Here is a 17,808-nt window from a genome sequence, read left to right as displayed (position 1 = left end):
TGGCCGGCCGGGACGGGCTGCCCCGAGCCCCGGACGCCCCCAGGCAGGGCGGCTGCAGCCCCCCCCTGGGGCCCGGGCGCCCTCAGGGGACGGGGAGGGCAGTAGCTGGGGCCCGGGGATGCCGGGGCCCAGGGAGAGCACCGCAAAGCCACCCCCGCGTCTTTGGGGGCACCCCCATTTGGCACCCGATCGGGCAGTGACGGTTTGGACCCGGATCCGGCATCAGCACATTGCTGGCCTTTGTGTCAAGGTGCCAGGCTGCTGCCAGCACCGCTGCGCTTCCTAGGGGACCATTGCGAAGTAAACCCCCCTCGACTGATACAAGGGGACAATAAGAGGCAAATCCTCCCCCGATGTCGTGCCAGGGGCTCCCAGGAGACGGCCACCCGCCTGAAGACTTGCTCCCGGGCAGCTGTGGACCACGAGGGCTGTGGGATGGTGGAAGTAGCCCCAGTGGTGACTGTGGCCGGCAGCTGGGGACGGCGCTGGCTCCGGGAGCTCTGGGGTGCTCCGTGTGGTCGGTGCTTTGGCAACCGCCGCGGCAGAGGACCGGGACCGAGGCGCCCATCCGCGGAGGTCGAGCAGCCACGGCGCTGCCGGCCGCTGCCCAGTGCCGCGGCTCAGCGGGCTCTGTCCCGAAGGGATTTCCGCACCCCGTTGCCGTGCCCGGGCCTGGCAGGGCAGCAGCGAGCGGTGCCGCGGGCACCGGGGCCCCCATCCCCACCTGGTTTCGCTGCATTTTCGTTTGGCGATTGTCAGCGTGGAGCCGGGAAACGGCCCCGGCTTTGTCCGCGGGTTTCTTTTACACAGTTTGATTTGCCCTGGAGGAGCCGGGGCTGCCGGTCAGGGATAAGCACCAGCCGCGCACTTCTGGGAAGTGAGGCTGCGGTGAACCAGCGCGGCCGGGACGCGGGCGAGCTCTGGAGCTCTGCCTGCAGCAGCGGGGCGCGGGTGCAGGGACGCGCGGGACGCTCCGGCCGCGGCGGCGGCTCCGGGCTCCCGGCAGCGGGGCTGCGAGGGGGACCGCGGGGCTCGGCCGGGCACGGACCCGCGCGGTGCGGGGACCCGCGGGCACCCAGCCCAGGCGGGGGCTCGGCCGCGGGTGGCTGTGGGTGAGCGGAGGGGCTGCCACTGCCGGGACGGCGGCCACGGCCGGAGCGGGGCTCGGGACGCGCCTTGCGGGCGCAGGGAGGGGCCGGGCGAGGAGCCCCCCCCCCCGGCTGCGGCCCCCCCGCCGCTCCGGGGCCCTGCGCTGAACGGCAGCAGCGGGCGGCGGCGGCCGGAAGCGGAAGCGCATGGCGGCACGTCGCCATAGTAGCGGCCGGAAGCGGAAGTGTCGCGGGGCTGATGGCGGCGGCGGGGGGTGCGGCGCTGTGGCGGCGGTTCTCGGCCTGGCTGCCGCGGGGCCGCCTGGGCCTGGCCGCGCTGCTCGGCCGCCTCTCGGACCGCCTGTCTCGCGGCCGCGACCGCCGCGCCCGCAGGTAAGGGCCGCGCTGAGCGCCCCCGGCGCCGGTTCCGCGTTAGCCGGGGAGCCCCTGGCGGGAGCGTTGCCCCGCGCCCGTCGCTTCTGTCCGTGCCGGGCGGGGCCCGTTCCGTTCCTGCCGCTGCGGTTTTCGCTCTCCGCTCGCTTGCAGCGGCCTCGCGGGCGCTGCTCGGGTTCTGCCACGGGGCTGCCCGGGTTTGGCTGCGCCCGGGTCGGGGTTCGCCGGTGGAAGGCGAGGTCCCCCCGCCTGCCCTAAGGGAGGGAGGCGGGAGCAGGGCTCGGCCCGGCTGCGCTGCGGCTGCGCCGGAGCGAGAGAGGTGAGGGGAGCCGGGGCCGCTCCCTGTGCAGCCGCCCTTGTGCTGGTGCAGGCGAGCTGTGAAACGCGCACGGGGCGTTTTCACCATTCCAGACGGATCTCCGCTGAGCTGCCTCTCTTCTTCTGTTGGCCGCTGCCTTAGTTTTGTGCCTCTTTCTGTGGGGCTCAGCACAGGTCGTGCTAAAAGCAAAACGTTAAATACCGAGAGGGGATTGTTTTTCTGTAGAACCACATGCTGGGTTCAGAAGTGATCAAACAAAATGCTTTGGAGTCTTTAAAGCTCAGAAACCAGCCTTTTCCCCCAGTCTTCAGGCATCACTTTGCACTGTACTGGTAAGAGAGTGCAGGAGGGATGTTATGTGTTTTGGTGTGGGTTTTTTTCTGCAGGGGCAGCCTCTCGCATTGCAGCACGTCTGCATGCTGCTGCTCTCTGCTCCTCGCTGCTGTCTCAGCCCGTGTCCTGCCAGATATTCTTGTAAGCCAAGGAAATTCTTCCCAAACTTCTCTTTTGGTTTCGTCGGTGTTTTTAATGTAGATCGGTTACTGGTCTGAGTCCTGGAATGAGACATCTGAGCTCAGACACGCGATCTGCAGGTTCCCCGGTGCAGTGACGTCTGTGTGGCGAAAGGAGAGTACCGAATCCTGTAGTTTCACTTCACTGTTGGTGCTGCAGTTGAGGTTTTGCACTGAAGGAGTGTTTCGGCTCCATCACGAGTCTCAGAACCAAAGCCACAACTTCTAAAAATAGAACACACACAAAAAATCCCACGTTTATATTTAGGGTCAGCGTTGACACAGAAAAGATTTGAGGTGGTTCCTCGTAGTTCCGTTTTCTCTTCCCAGTTAACTCGGTGGCGGGGAGTACGTGGGAAGGGCTCCCCCCGCCCCCATTTCTGTTTCTCTGAAAGCTGGTTTGTTGAAGTGTGGAATTTTGATGATTTCTTTGTAGTGTTACAGGGTTCCTGGCTGCGGGGTGTGTTCAGCTGGAAGGATCCTGTGGTGGTTGGGTAGTCGTGAGTTCAGTGATGGGTGGGTAGAAGCTGCCGCTTTGATAGGTGTTTGCTGTGGCATTGTTACTGTTGGCTGCAGCAAAATACTGATTTCTGGGCTAATTATAAAAGCCTCAGGCCTTCAGCACTGAATAAGGTCTGAAATGTCAGTGTTGGATTAAAAGATCAAAGAGTGCTGAGGCACTGTAAGTTGTGTAGGCAGTAAAACTCCTGAGTGCAGAGTTAGTGGGGATCATGCATATGTTGGGTTAATCTGGAGGCTCAAAACGAGTGGTGCTGGTGGCACTGATGGGTCGTACCCACAGCAGCCAGGAAGGGCCTCACTGTGTTGCTGTTGCTCAGAGCACAGACCATGTGTGGCCACTGTGACTCATGGTTTTTGTGCTCTTTGCCAGGAAATGGCTTCTTGGAATTGTTTCTGGAGAGTGGCTTCTCAGCCACTGGCTTCTGGAAGTGCAAGTGGCCAGGATGTACCAGTGGGATTATAAAGAAAATATTTATGTACTGAAACCAGCCTTTCTTGTATTTTCTTTCTGCTTTGATTCTCTTTTTTAACCTCTGCAGTGGAACATTTCTGTTGCTTTAGCAGCCTGTTGGTAACTGTACAGCTGGTGGGTGTTGAGTCTGAGCCTGGACCACACGAGCCATTGAAAACCACCATCCTAGGAATTCTTGCAGGGATTGACTCAGATTTCTGGTGTGATGAATAGTCAGTGACAAAGTAGTGGATTTTCCAGGAAACACAACTGCCAACGGTGGCTTCTGCGTAAGGGTGTTCAGAAACCTTGTGAAGATCCAGTGTTTTATCGTGAAGCAAAAGAGTGAAATCATCTTCCTGGAATCTGAGGTCATTTGGGCTTTGGATTGTGGTAAAACCTAAAAGTTCCTCGTAACAAATTCTGGTAAAGGTCATAATCGAGTCTCTTTGTGGTGTGTGGTGGGGCAGGCACATGGGGATGGGTCACGGGATGGTGGCTGCCTGTTGGCCTGTGGGATCCAGCCTTCCTCTGGGTGAGACCAGCAGTGTGGTTCTGTCTCACTCCTGCCAGTAGGATCTGCAGGCCACAGTGTGTCTCTAGTTCAGTCCCTTGCTCGTTGATTCCCGCATCTCATGGGAGTTGCTGCTGCTAATTGTGCTGAAATGTGGCTTTGTCATGTGGGCAGCCTCCTGCCAGGGCTTGTTGTGTGACTTGATGAATTTGCATGCACGAAGCCTCCAGAGAAAAGATGCCATTTGCTTCTTTCCCCCCACCCCTGCCGGCATGGCTGTTGGCACTAAGTTGATTTCTTCCCAAAATGACTTCAGATGAATCAAATTTGTTCTGAAATTCCTTTTTAAAGAATGAGCTTCCTGCTGTTTCCCTTACAGTTCCTTTGAAGTGTGTAGAAGTCTTGACCTTCTTTTAGACCTTGTGCAGAGTGCAGGCAGCATCCTTGTACAGGCTGCCCGATATTCCTCAGTTGTGGTTCTTGGCTTGTACCTGTTGAAACACACTCGGTCACCTGGTCCTTCTGATGCTGTGACTTCATTGCTTTTGCTGGGACTTGTGCCAGACACTTCTTGTGTTGTGGATCTTTTTTTTTGATACAGGTGAGGGGTTGAGGCATTTTTCATTTTGTTGAGGAACTTTCAGAATTCAGCTGGGGTTAAGGAAGGGGAATGATGTTGTTGCTGTCCTCTGCTGGCCCTGGTTGCAGCTCTTTCTTTCGCTGCTTGGAGGCTGACTGTGGGAAGTGAGGGCTCCATGTAAAGAATTTCCCCATCTTTCTTTCCACAGATCATCATGGCTTCTCCTAGCCCCATTGCTCACCCCTTCTGTTCCTGTGATCACAGCCCCACCTTGTTCCCTCTGTCCAGAAGGAGCACACAGGTTCCAGTGGATTGGGAATCTGGTTCCAGAGTTTGGGATCTCCAGCTCACATATCAAGGTGCTTTCATCCCCAGCTGAATTCTATGAACTCTTGAAGGTAGGTTGTGGGTTCCAAGTTGCAGCTTTCCTGTGCACTGAATCACAGCAGCTTGTGGTCTCAAGACCAAGGATGAGCCTTAACTTACGTTCTGCTATTCCCAGGTACAGATAAAATCAGCCAAGCAGCGAGTGGTGATGGCTTCACTCTACCTGGGAACAGGGCTCCTTGAGCAGGAGCTGGTGAGTGTGGAAGGGGTTTAGGAAGGGGAGAAAGTGGCTGAAAGGAAGTGTTTGCCTTTGTGACAAGCATTCTGCTCCTGTGGTGCAAGAGCTGTGTGTGAGGAGCATTCTGTGAGCTTTAATGTCCTGAAAACTTTGATACAGGGATTCTCCTCTCCCAGAGAGTTTCCTGGGGTGGAGAGGGAGGAATTTGGAAGGGAGGTTGTTTTTGCATGTAGTTTCTGTTTGAGGCCTAGTGTAGAGCCATGGAGCTACTGAACTTCCTCACGGGATAACTAGCCCGAATCTTTGAGCCTGTCAGAAGCTAGTGTGAGTGTCCATAGGGGGGTTGTGGAGCTGGGATCAGGGTAAAGGGTTTTGCTGGGCATTGCTCTCGAACACAAAGTTGATGTGTGTAGTGCTATGTTCTGCCCCCCAAGTGCAGGAACAGCAGCTCTCTGCATTCAAGACAGAGGTCAGCTTTGCTTCAAGTTGTTTACCTTTTCCATTTCCTGTTCTTTCCCCTGGAAACAAAAGTGTTATTTGTGAGCCCTTTAGGGAGAAGCCTGACCTTGGCCGGTTTCTCATGCTAGAATGCAAATTCCACAGCAGGATAAAGGTGGACAAGGGCCTGCCCAGGGCTTTGTGCCTGACTTTGTCTGGGCTTGTACACAAAATGTGAGTTTGCATGTGACAAACAGCCTTGCAGTTAAGGGATGAAGCTGCCTCTGCACCGTTTGTGAGTCCCTCCAGGGCTTCTCCTTGGTAATGCAAATCCTGTGTTTTGGGAATGGTGGTGGGAATTTTTCTGCTAATATTAATTGCTCTTCAGAGGCTCAAGAATGTGCACATGCAAAATTGATGCCCTTTCAGGCATTGCTTTAGGCTGACAGAGTAGGGTGCCAGTCTGACAGATGCAGAGTCTAAACTAGCAGTGATTTGCATGAGTGGGAAAGACTCATAGCAGGGTGTGGAAGCTTTTGTGGCCACCAGCCTCCTGGCTGCTGCGTGCTTTCTTTATAAAGCTTTATTTGCTTTCTGTAACCAGAGAAATGTCTCTCTGCAGGTGGATTGCTTAGAAGAAACGCTGGAGAAATCCTTCCAAGCAAAGGGATCATCTGACCTCAGAGTTTCCATTCTTCTGGACTACACCAGAGGATCTCGGGGTAGGTGTTACGATGCTTTCTTTGTTCAGAGGCTTAGTGTACAGTTAGGCTGCGTAGACTGCTTTTTCAGATAGTTTGTCTTGACCAGTTGGACCTACTTGCTTAAATGATACACCTCTCAAAAGTGGCCTTTTGTGTACCAGGAACTGCTTATGCCCAGAAGATCTTCAAGCTGAGCAGCTTTTCTTCTGAAATAGGTGGTTGGAGCAAGAAGGGCCGAACTCTGCTCTGTGAAGCTTGTGCTTTTTTGCTTAGTTCTCTTGCCAGTGCACTTGCCCTTATCCAGCATGCTCTCTTATATTTTCATTTCTAAAAGAAAGTGGGAATTGGCAGAAGTAGCTGTACACCCTTGTGGTGCCTCTTTGTAGCAAGTGTTACTAGTGCAAGGTGTGGCTTGATCAAGAAACTTGGAAGGTGTCAGACCTGCTCAGTGGCCCTTTCTCAGTGAAGGTGCAGGTCTGAGTGTGGGTTTCAGAACTGACATAGTGCAAGTGAAAGTGACTGAAAAAGAAATAAAATGGAAAGGAAAGAAAGGGAGACATGTTGAGGGCCAGCATATGCGCTGGGTGCTCTGAGGGCCTGCAGATGAACTGGGTGCTCATGCTGGGTGACCAGCTGTGGTGCCATGAGGTATCCCTTGGCTGGTGAGATCCCCTCTGTGAAACTCCCCTTGTCTCCCAGGTCGGAAGAATTCCCGGACAATGCTGATTCCATTGCTACAGCGGTTTCCCGAGCAAGTCCGTGTGTCCCTCTTCCACACCCCGAATCTGCGTGGGCTGCTCAGGCTCCTGATTCCAGAGCGCTTTAATGAGACCATTGGACTGCAGCACATCAAGGTCTATCTCTTTGATGATAATGTGATCCTCAGCGGGTGAGTCCTGCCTCTTCAAGCCCTTCCATGCTTCATTTAGCTGAGGTGTTGAGGCAAGGTGTGCATGCTGCCAGTGCTGTCTGAGCTTCATAGCTGCCTCTGGCTTTTCCACAGTCATCGTAGCAATGCTCTTCTGAGATGGAAGAGCAACCGCAGCTCTGCCACATGAGATTTTCATGTGTAAGAGAGCCTTTCTCAAAAGGGAAAGAGAAAGGTTTCTCAAGATTCAAAAGGAAATGGCCAGTTTGTACTTAGGTTCAGAGTGGGATCTGTGATGGGCCGGGGTGTTCAGGATCACAGACCTATGCTCAGTTCTGGAACTCAACTGTTCTTTTTCTCTCCTAGTGCAAACCTGAGTGATTTGTACTTCACCAATCGCCAGGACCGCTATGTTCTCCTGCAGGACTCTCCTGAGATCGCAGACTTCTTCACGGAGCTGGTGGATGCAATTGGAGACGTGTCCCTGCAATTGCAGCGAGATGATACAGTGCAGATGATGGAGGGGATGGTGCACCCCTACCAGGGTAGGAGGGAGTTCTCTTACCTGGTTGGAGGATATGGTCCAGAGGAGGGGAGTGAAAGTTGGAGTTGGTGGATGTTGAACTCCATCCATTGGCAGGTTGCTGCATGTCTGACCATTGTTAACAGGCTCAAGGGTGTCCCATTTCTGTGACACCCATTATTGGAATCAGGTTTGCTCCAGTTTTGAGACTGGGTCTTTCGGGGTGTTCCTAAGCACAGTGGCTGTCACCAGCTCACCTGGCAGAGGAGAGAACTGGCCCTGTACCTGTCTCATTGCTTGTTTGTAATTATGCTGCTTATGACCTTAAACAAGAACTTAAATTCCTTGAGAGGTTCTTTCTGCTTTTGATACTAATAGCTGTAAAATGCCAGATGTTCTGGGTGTACATAATGTGAAACTTTCATCTGTTTTTGAGACGTGGGGAGGAAAGTTGTGCGGTCTCTGTGTTAGCTCCTTTTTGTTCTCATGTTGGTGTCCCATCAGTAGCTTTTCCTGCTACATGATAGGTGATAATGTAGGTCTGTAACTTTAGGTCTGAAACCCAGTGTCCTGTGGTTTTCCTGCAGGGGACAAGGTGGCTTACTGTGAGATAGCAAATCGGAGGGTCATGGAGGTGATCAACTCTGCCAGGACCCGACAAGAGCTCCTTCATGCAAAGACTTTCCACAGCAGCCAGCAAGGCAGCTCCTTGTTATCCCAGAAGGGCTCTCAAGCATCCAGGGATCTGAAACCAGAACCCGACACTTGGATCTATCCCCTAATCCAAATGAAACCTTTTGGGATTCAAATAGATGAGGTGGTCACAGAGACGTTGCTGACAGAGGCTGAACGGGATGCCAGGATATACCTCACCACTGGCTACTTCAACCTGACCCAAGCGTACATGGACCTCATCTTGGGCACGAGAGCTGAGTACCGGATCCTCCTGGCCTCACCAGAGGTGAATGGGTTTTTTGGTGCCAAAGGGGTGGCAGGTGCCATCCCTGCTGCCTACGTTTACATTGAACACCAGTTCTACAGTGAGGTCTGCTACCTCCACCAGCAGGAGAGGGTCCAACTGCAGGAGTACTCGAGGGCCGGGTGGACTTTCCATGCCAAAGGTAAGATGGCTTCCCCAGGAAGATTTGTTCAAAGAGGTGTTTGAGGCTTGTGCATACTTGGATTGTGCAACTGGTGAGGGGATGGCTGAGTGCTGGGTCTGGACTTGACCTCCAGAATACTCATCCAGGGGTTGAACATCTTGCTTGCGTAAACCTGGGAGGTTTGAATCACTCAGGGCACAACCATGCAAAGTCATGTCTTGCCTCTGGATTTCTGATTTGAGTATAGACCCAGAGAATATCCAGGAACTGTCCCATGGTGACAGTACTGTCACCAAGGGGTGATGAGAGGCTTGATATGAAAGCATCTGGATGTGTTTATGATCACAGTAACTGTGATGCAGTTTCTTGTATATCCCTCCAGCCAGTTTCACCAGTAAGAAGTGGTGACTGTGCCGGGACCCCCAGGGTGGGATCTGCAGCAGGAGCAGGAAGGGAACTTGCTGGTGCCTCTTCAGGGGTCCTGGGTGCTGTGTTCTCTCGGCAGCAGGTTTTCACAGGGATGATGCAGGTGTTAAGAAATTTGTAGCAGCTTCTGTTCAGGGCATACAGAAAAGTGCAGCACAGTGAGTAACTGCACCCATGTGCCTGCTGGGAGATGAAGGGGAAGTTGCTGAGAAATGCATGTTGCTTAACAAATGTAGCTAATAACAAACAAAGGTAATTAATACTGCCAGCATGGTCTGCTGCAACACCTCAGATTCTTTCGTGCTTGATAGATGTGTACAGCCTTCACAAGCTCAGTGCCATCTTGACCAGAGCATAAGTGTTTCCTCCAACTTGTTGTTGCTGGTTGTGTCTCCAAATTCTCCTTCCAGAAAATGCAGCCCTTGACTCTTATGTTCTCCTACTTTAGACACAGTAGGGAGCTATTTGATTGCTCAGTAATAGATTTTAACGATGTGAATAACTTAGGAAGTCTAATTGGGGGGGTTATTGGTTTAGAGAAGACTGGTGCCTCTGACAGTTCATAACTGTCGAGGTTCTCAGGGTCTTCCCATGTGGAGGTGCCCCAGTGGAACTCCTCACAAAATGGCTTGGTTTCAGGCTCAGGCAGCCCTTGGCTGAGCTGAGACATCTTTGCCGTGTTCTGTTTCTCAGATCTCCTGCAAGCAGAGCTCTGGGCTGTGTCACGGTGTCACTTCCTGTGATGGTTTAGTGCTCCCCTTGGACAGCAATTCCTGTAAGCAGTTCCCAGCTTGGCAGTAATTTACGTGAGCCATTCCTCAGCCTTATCGTGCTGAGGGACATCCCCATTGTTTGCAGCACGTGGGATTTGGGCACTGGAGGATGCAGCCCCTGGGCTCTGTCCTGTTCCTTTTCCTAAGTTGTTCTCCTCTGTTTATTGAAGGAGACAAGTGCTCATGACTGTGGCGATGCCTCTGTGTGCCCGATGCCTCTGTGTGCCCTGCTTTCTGCAGGGCTGCCCAGAGCAGGTTCAGAACTGGCATGGAGAGAAACCTGCTCAGGCCTTCTCTTGACTCGAGAAAACACACAAGTGTTACTCGCTGCCTCTGTGTTGAAACTACAAACCTTCCTAAGGAGTGTTGTGCCCCTCCTGCAGCGAGACCAGTCACCCTGGTCCAGTAAACCCTTATCTCGGGGCCTGAAGGAGGTGGCTGCCTGGCAAGTCCTGTGTGATCTGTCTTCCAGGAAGCACATGCTCAAGTGATCTGTGGCTCACAGGTTCCCCCCCTTGCTGGGCACTGCTGACTCCAAGTGGGATTTTGTGGTTTGGTGTGGATTGAGCTCGGGCATGGGCTGCTTTTCCAAGCTACCAAAGTGTTTGTGACAGCTAGTCCCTTCTTGGGCAGCTGTGCCTTCTGGTGAGGTGCTTTGGGCTGTCTGTGTATGGTATTCTCTAGAGGAAGTTCAGCAGGTCCCGTGCCTGGCAGGAGGGATGTTGGAGGTGTGTGCTGCCTTGCAGTGCTGCAGGGATCAGCGTGTGGCTCCTATCTGACACTCTGCCCCTTGGCACATGTTTGATTCATTCTGCAAGAGTCACGCAGTGTGAGTGAAAGGGAGAACAGGGCAGAACAGGGAAAAGGAGGAAACCTTGGAGTCAGATGGAGGGCAGTTGCACGTGGAGCCTAGCTTCTGGAAGGGGACATGAGATCTCCAGCAGCACATAGTGCCCGTTGATACTTCCTTTTTGGGCTTAGACAAGATACCTCTTTGTCTCCTGTAGGACACCCCTCCAGCTCCTCTTAAAACATTTTGTGTCCTCAGGCACAACAGCCACCAGGGTTCTGGCTGTCCTTGGGTTTGTTCAGTGCAGAGCTTTGTGGGAGTGGGAAACACAAACCCCTGCAATGAGAGGGGCTACCTGAAGCCTCCCTGCACATCCACACATCTTGTGCTGTGTGGCTGTATGTGCTGGTGGGGGTGACGCAGGATCCTTCAGGATTAGATCCCTTCCATGCAAGTGGGGTGACAGTGCCGGGCAGGTGCCTGTTTGCACGAGATAAACCTGTATTACTGCTCATGAATGGTGGCTGGGAAATGGCTCTTCCCCTTTCTGGAAAGGTGAGTCACTGTTTGAGCAGATCCTGCCAGGTGGCCATAAAGCCAGAGACACCCTGAAGCCTTGGTGCTGCCACGTGACTGCTCTGAAGGAGCGAGGAGCATGTTCCTGCACTGGGGCAGAGCCTCGTGCTGCCCCGAGCCCAGCACTGGGCACTGTGGCGGTGGCAGTGGGGTGGAAGAACTTGTTGAGTTTCACTGCCCCTCAGTTGCTTTGTGGTGTGTCCCAAACCCCCCAGTGTCAGCACCTGCCTCTCTGTGAGGAGGGGCCTGTGCAGGAGCCGGTGGTGCCCGTAGTTTGGGCAATGCCAGCACTGTGCTGGGACGAGTAACTGAAAGTGGCAGCGATGCTGCTGACTGCAGTGTGGGGGCTGGGAGGAGGTTACAGGAACCAGCGGTGAATCGGCAGTGTCTTACTCAAGGCATTCTTGGAACTGCCCTGGGGTTGAGTTAGGAAACCTGCTGCTATTTTAAGGACTAGGTGGTTTTATGCCACAGTTTCTTTGTTGTAGTCTTTGTGTGACTTGCAGTAGGGATAAGCCATCTATCAGGGATGTGCCCAGTGCTGTTCTAAGTGCTTGTGCTGTGCTAAGTGGAGAGCAAACACTCTTTGGGTCCATTTATACCCAGGAATGTCTGGCTGGGCTCTCCTGGGCAATAGCCCTGGCTCTGCTGTGGGATCCCTGCTGTGGTGCAGTGGGTGTTGAGAACAGCGTGGTGTTTCCATCTTGTGCTGGAAAAGAGAGTCCTGGGTTGCGTCACGCTTGCCTTTGTTGTACTGGTGAATTTGTGTGTGAGCTGCAGTGGTGAGTGGGCTTGGGAGTCCTGCACCCTGGCAAGAGTCTGATTTCATCTTCAGTGGCTGCGCAGGAAGCGAGTGGGTGCAATAGTTTGCACTTCTCTTACGAGACTTTATTTCATGTGAATTCACCTGTCAGAGCAGGAGATGTCCCTTCATGTGCTGCCATGTGCAGCCTTGGGAGGGGGTCAGTCACTGGGCGACCGTGCTGCCCTCTGGGCTGGTGCAGACTTGGCCCATGCTGTGTGCCAGTTTTGCTTCACTGAAACCCAGTTTGTCTCATTTCAGCATTTCTGGGATATGCTGTGGTGCAAAACAACCTCTGACTTGATGATAGTGACTTATTCTGGGTTATTTGGGGCCCCCATGCAGTGTATGTATATTCCCGAGCACGTGTCCCAAGGGTGGCAGTGGGTGTGGAGCACCCATGTTTGAACAGCACAAACTGTGCCAGGGTCCCCCAGGGTTCATATGAAGATTTGCAAGATCATTGTAAGGAAGCTCCTGTTGTGTCCTGATCTTTTATGGTGATTGTCATTTAACGTGCTTGGTTCATTCTAAGCACATGTGGGAGGCTGCCCTAGTCACATCCTTTGTTTGCCACGCTTCCTTTCCTCTCCTGTTTTCCCTGCAGGCCTCTGGCTGTACCTGGCAGGAAGTGATCTTCCCTGCCTCACCCTCATTGGCTCTCCGAATTTTGGATATCGGTCAGTTCATCGTGACTTGGAAGCTCAGGTCGCGATAGTGACGGAAAACAAAGCTCTGCAGCAGCAACTCCACCAGGTGAGTGGCTCATCCCGGGGGGATGATGGGGATGTTGTGCCGCTGCCTGTCACACAGGGAATGCTGATGACACAGTTGCAATAAAATCCTACAGCTGTATTAATTCTAAACCTTCTTGAGCAGAGGAAGTCTCAGGAGCTGTCAGTTAAGTGACTATTGATGAGATGCCTGCTGCAAGTGCCTGTTTCTGGGAAATGGAGACCATAATGGGAAAGAACATGTGTCCCCAGTGAACTCGAGCATCAGGAGTGCTCAGGCACTGGATGCTGAGCCATGGCAGGCAGGGAGGATGTGCTTGCTCCTTGCTGCTCACACAGCATGTTCCTGGGCCTCAGCCCCAGTGTTTGCACAGAGCCAAAGTCTCACCGTGCTTGAGGGTATGAAGTAAGGCCCCTGGAATTGCTTATCTTGGACTTGTGGAGGATTTTGCTTCTTGGGCATGTGGGAACTGCTTTGTAGGAATATGAAAGCCAATCCTTTAGCTTTTGAGTGGCTCTGTGGAGGTGAGCAAAGGCAGGACTTTTAGTGTAGCTTCTACAAGAAGAGTGTTTCTGGGCTGGTTGGATTGCCCATGAAATTACATGACACATTATAATCTTGAATGATAATATGGCAGTCTTGGCACAAACATTTTTCAGTGGATTAGTGCTCAACATCCCAGTTTGGTGTGGGTTTTTTATTTAGTATTATGATTTTTAACTGGGCAGCTTGGACTGGTCAGCACTTGCTGCTTCTCTAAATCCTGCCTGTCTTGACTCTGAACCTTCCACTGGAACTGCCTGTCCCAAGTATTTCTCATGTGGAGCTCTGATACAGAGCAAATTGGTGTGGTTCTTCTGTGTGTGACTTAGGGATCTCAAAAGTGTATCCTGTTAAGCCAAGCCCTGGCTAAGCAGGCACAGTTGTCTTCAAGATCAATGGGAATTGCCCTGTTGCATCAGGGCTCTTCCACAGGATGAGTCAGAGTCTGTCTAATCAAAAACAATTCTATTACTGGAAGAGTTGCTTGAATATTTCAATTCATGTCTTGCCTCTGCTTGTTTCTAATGGAAGGGAAGAATCAATGAAAATATGACAAAGGAATTTTCTCAGGCAGTGCCGCAGTGATCTCATTGAAAGGGCTTTAAACCATTCCCATTTGCTGGAAGCTGATTTTGAGGTTGGCTGTTTGTTTACTGTACTGTGATCTTTGTTTAGAAGACTTAATACATTCCTGGGGTGCTGCCATGAAATCACTTTGTCCGTGTAACATCCAGTTCCACAGGGAAGTGCTGCTGAGCTCTGGGCTCAGGTATCTCTGGGTGCTCTCTCAATGAACTGGTCTCTCTTCCTGTGATCAGACAACCTCACTGCATTCGCTGACCACGGGGCACGACCTCGGAGCAGGGCTGGCTGGAGCTCTTGGAGCTCTTGAAGATTCTAAAGTCAGACTGATTTGGCACACTCCTGTCTTCCTTCTGTTGTTGGTTCATCTTTTTGGTATTACTCTCCAGTGCTTGGTTCCTGCCTCCCTGTTCCACTCTGAGTTTATACCCAGCGCAGAGCATGTTCTGTTGGTTGTGACAGCTTAGCTAATGAGAAACAGATTATGAACAGATTTACAGGCTGCTCTTTGTTTGCCTGTACATCTCAGCCTGTCTGCTTTTGATAAGAAAACCTCTTCTACCTTTGATGAAAGAGCTGCTCTCATGTGTGATGTGAGTGTGTATTATCATGGTGACAGGTCATTTCCTCCAGCAGCACTGTGTACACATGGGAGAAGCCAAATTGTTTTTGGTAATTCAGCTGAAATCACTTCTGCACCTTCAGTTGAAACATGGTGCTTGGGCTGTGTCTAGAAAGAGCTGCGAAACCATCTCTCAAGGCTATGGGCAGGTTTCCTCTCCTGGCAATTGCAGTGAGGGACTCGGGAGCTTTCTGAAACAGAAGCTGGGCACTCCTGTAGCCATGGGGCACAGCAAGGCAAACCCTCCTGCCTTTGCTCTTTGTGGAGTTTAAATTGCTAATTCTTGAGGTTTGATTATTGGGTGCACTAAGAGTCATGGGGGTGGGGGGGGGTGTTGTGCTGTAACAGCAGGCATGAAGGCAGATCCTGTGCTGGCCCCTCTGTAGCGTAGTTGTGCTGCGTGGAACGAGGCTCTTTATGTGCAGGCTTGAGGAGAAATGATACATGTTCTCAGCAGGGTCCGTGGCCAGTTTTATCCGAGTATTTGCCTTTTCCTCCTAAAGGCCATTACATGATTTAACACTTAGGATTCACTGGGATGATGTTTATTTCCCTGTACAGGAGCAGGAGCAGCTTTACCTCTGCTCAGGTGTAGTCTCATCATCAACATTTGAGCAGCCAAATCGTTACGTGAAGCTGTGGGTGAAGCTGGTAACACCTCTGATCAAGAATTTCTTTTGAAAGAAGAAAAGTTGCTGCTTTGGGTGAGTTTTCTGCCATTCTTATGAGGAATTTGTATTGCACTGACTGCAGTTAGGAAGTACACATGATGGAAACATAGATGATGTGAGGAAAAACCTGGCATCTCTTTTCTGAGGTACTTGCCTTTTACCAGAATCATTGTGCAAGGTCTCTGTCGGGTTTCATCTAGAATTTCTGTAAGGGTCAGTGAAAGAGAAGCCTACAAGGGTATTTCCCATGCATAGGAATAAAACTTCCAGTTCTGAAATACCCCTTTCAGAGTTCTGTGGAGTGGAATTGTGTTCAATAGAAAACAATGTTGGAATATTTAAAATGCATTGTCACCTTTTTATCTGATCCGTGCTTTGTTTGCCCCTGTAGATGTTGGTTAACAGGGGCAGTTGTTTTACCTTCTCTGTTCCAGACAGTGCCCTGGATGTGCCTGGCTATTCAACCACTCAGTGATTCACTGGAGCCCTCCTGAGCTTCCTGGAACTGCTCCTAGATTTCCCTCTGTGCTGTGCACAGGCCATGCAGTTGGCACTCCAGTGTGTGCCCTTGATGCTGAGTGTTCACACATCCGTTGTATTTACATATGTTTGCCTCCATCTCTGGAGACCCCATTGATGTATATGTTACAATGTGTTACGAGTGTCTTTCACGAATTATGGAGAGGCCTGAGAGGACCTTTGGTGCTCATGTGAATTTTGGAAGCCTCCCACTTGCTGAGAGTAAACACGTCCTGCACAGAAGACAGAGTGCTGTGAGGAGGAAGGGGATGGGGGAGTTGCTTGCAGTTGTTCTGTTTGGTTTCCTCCAGTGGTCTGGCTCCTGACCAGCACTTTATCAGAAACCACCAATTGAAACTCAGCATCCGTCAGGAGAAACCCCATGTCCTGGAGGAGCAGGTTCACCATGACAGCAGCCCCAGCATGGCTTTATTGATACTTTGCTAAAATACTTTGGGTACAATCAACCTTAGCCTAAGTTACACAACATTGAGTTATTTTTGTAAAAGGATGTGCTGTTTCCCACAGTCATTCCAGTTTAGCTCTGTAAGAGCAGAGCCACACCGGCAAGGACCCACTTAGCGGCTTTCTCTTTCGTCTTCAGGTTAAAGGTCCAGACGTAGGTGGGACCTCGCATTCGCGTCTTATAGACAGGACATTCGTAGATGTTCTTGGTGTCCACGCGGTCCACAGGGATGGCTCTGATGAACATGACTGGCATCATGGGCGTCAGCTCCTTCAGCCGCGAGTCTGCGATCGTACCCGAGGGGATGTCCCAGCGCGCACCTGCAATGACACCACATCAGCAGCGTCCTGGCTCTGCCCTGCCTGTGCCACTGCGGGGGCTGCTCTCATAACTGCTGGTGGGAGGAAAGGAGCTGCTCTAGCAGCAGTCATGGAGGGAGTGTGAAGGTTGCAGCCATGGTTGGGACTAACATGTTCTCATCTCACTGGGACTCATGAATGCGTATTGCCTTATGCCTGTGGGATGGCAAATAAATTCTGTCCCCTCTCATCCCCTCAGCATGGGTTTGCATGAACAGTGCATGGCCCAAAGTGGCACTTGGCTGTGGTGGAAACCATGCTAAGCTGTCTGTGAAATGGGCCCCTTTGGTGCTCTGCTGCCACTGCCCTCTCATTCCCCCTTGCTTTTTAGCAGTAATTATTTTAGGTTCGGAGGTTCCTGATTTGTCTTGCTCTCACATCAAATGCAATATATTTACTTTAGTAACCATGTAGCTTCAGCCACCCCAGTGCTCATGTTTGTGACACTCAATTTCCAAACCCCAAGTGTCTGGTTTGTGACCTGGCGGGTGCTGCCCTCAGCTGGTGTGTCCCTGGACTCAAAGTGTGAGCCTGGACTCAAGGCTCTGCTGCATACAAAGAGCTGTGCACATGCGGGTAAACCAGTGAGTAGCAACAACCCGAAGGATTTTTAAGGCTGCACTGGCCTTTCTCCAGGTCTCAACCATCTGAAGGATGCAGTCTGTTACCTTCCATGAACAATCCATGCACGTAGGAGCCTTCTCGGGGCGGAGCTGTTATCTCCTCACGGTTTTTCTTGGTCACATCCACTGCGAGGCACATCTTGTCCAGTGGCCACTCATTTTTCCTGGCCATGGACTGCATGATGGCCGTGAGGAAGGACTGGGGGTTGAAGAATCCTGCCAGCCACACCGATGGAGGCAGCACAAAGTCTGCTGTCCACACTTCCAGTTCCTGGAAAATAAAATTAGCAGAGAGTGAAATGTGTGCTTTGAGGAGCAGAACAGTGCGGGGAGCAGTGACTGACAGAAGTGATGCTTCACAGGCCCCTGCACAAATGTCTGGCATCTTCCAGCCGGGGACACGGGGCTGGAGGTGGGCAGTAGTGCAGCAATGGAGCTGAACCCTTCACGTGGATCGCAGGAGATGCTGCTGTTATTTTTTTAACAAAGCTACATTTAAATAGATGGTTTTATGAATTATTTTTTTTTCTTCTGAGGCATATAAAGCTCTGATGGGGTTAACGATGTTCTTTCTTTGGAAATGGTGATATACTCTAATGGTGAACCCTTCTCAAACCTCTGCTCTTGTTCTTGGGTAAGAGGCCACTGCAGGTAAATCCAATGGCTTAAGTTAATATTGAAAAATAAAGCAGTCAACCACTGTACTCCGATGGAGGTGACCCCTGGTCCTGTGTGGTGTTT

The 17,808-nt window shown here is 51.9% G+C and overlaps 2 protein-coding genes across 4 annotated transcripts in view; one reads left to right on the top strand and one right to left on the bottom strand.

Annotated features, from left to right (window-relative positions):
* The first annotated feature begins 257 nt into the window (after positions 1 to 257).
* Positions 258 to 17,786, top strand: PGS1 (phosphatidylglycerophosphate synthase 1). Of its 3 annotated transcripts, none has more exons than XM_065693638.1 (10): positions 258 to 1,481; positions 4,588 to 4,777; positions 4,882 to 4,959; positions 6,005 to 6,104; positions 6,786 to 6,940; positions 7,379 to 7,499; positions 8,065 to 8,598; positions 12,555 to 12,703; positions 14,991 to 15,133; positions 16,224 to 17,786. In XM_065693638.1, exons 1-9 carry the CDS (start codon positions 1,348 to 1,350, stop codon positions 15,108 to 15,110), a joined length of 1,581 nt encoding a protein of 526 aa, XP_065549710.1. In that variant the 5' UTR covers positions 258 to 1,347; the 3' UTR covers positions 15,111 to 15,133; positions 16,224 to 17,786. The 3 variants fall into 3 exon arrangements, with proteins under 3 accessions (XP_065549710.1, XP_065549708.1, XP_065549709.1); XM_065693636.1 differs by having other exon boundaries at positions 6,786 to 6,975; positions 7,321 to 7,499; XM_065693637.1 differs by having other exon boundaries at positions 6,786 to 6,975; positions 7,321 to 7,499; positions 15,535 to 17,786.
* The window catches only part of DNAH17 (dynein axonemal heavy chain 17), a 33,195-nt gene continuing 31,160 nt past the window's right edge, over positions 15,774 to 17,808 (bottom strand). Inside the window, exons 79-80 of the mRNA XM_065693634.1 lie at positions 17,113 to 17,338; positions 15,774 to 16,405 (exon numbers count right to left, since the gene is read on the bottom strand). Coding sequence (XP_065549706.1) covers positions 16,158 to 16,405; positions 17,113 to 17,338 — 474 coding nt within the window. The 3' untranslated portion in view covers positions 15,774 to 16,157. The remainder of the gene's footprint in view (positions 16,406 to 17,112; positions 17,339 to 17,808) is intronic.

Source organism: Lathamus discolor, chromosome 13 (genome assembly GCF_037157495.1).
Source record: "Lathamus discolor isolate bLatDis1 chromosome 13, bLatDis1.hap1, whole genome shotgun sequence".
NCBI lineage: Eukaryota > Metazoa > Chordata > Aves > Psittaciformes > Psittacidae > Lathamus > Lathamus discolor.
The sequence above is the reverse complement of the archived record's forward strand: the minus strand, read 5'-3'. Positions and strand labels throughout refer to the sequence as shown.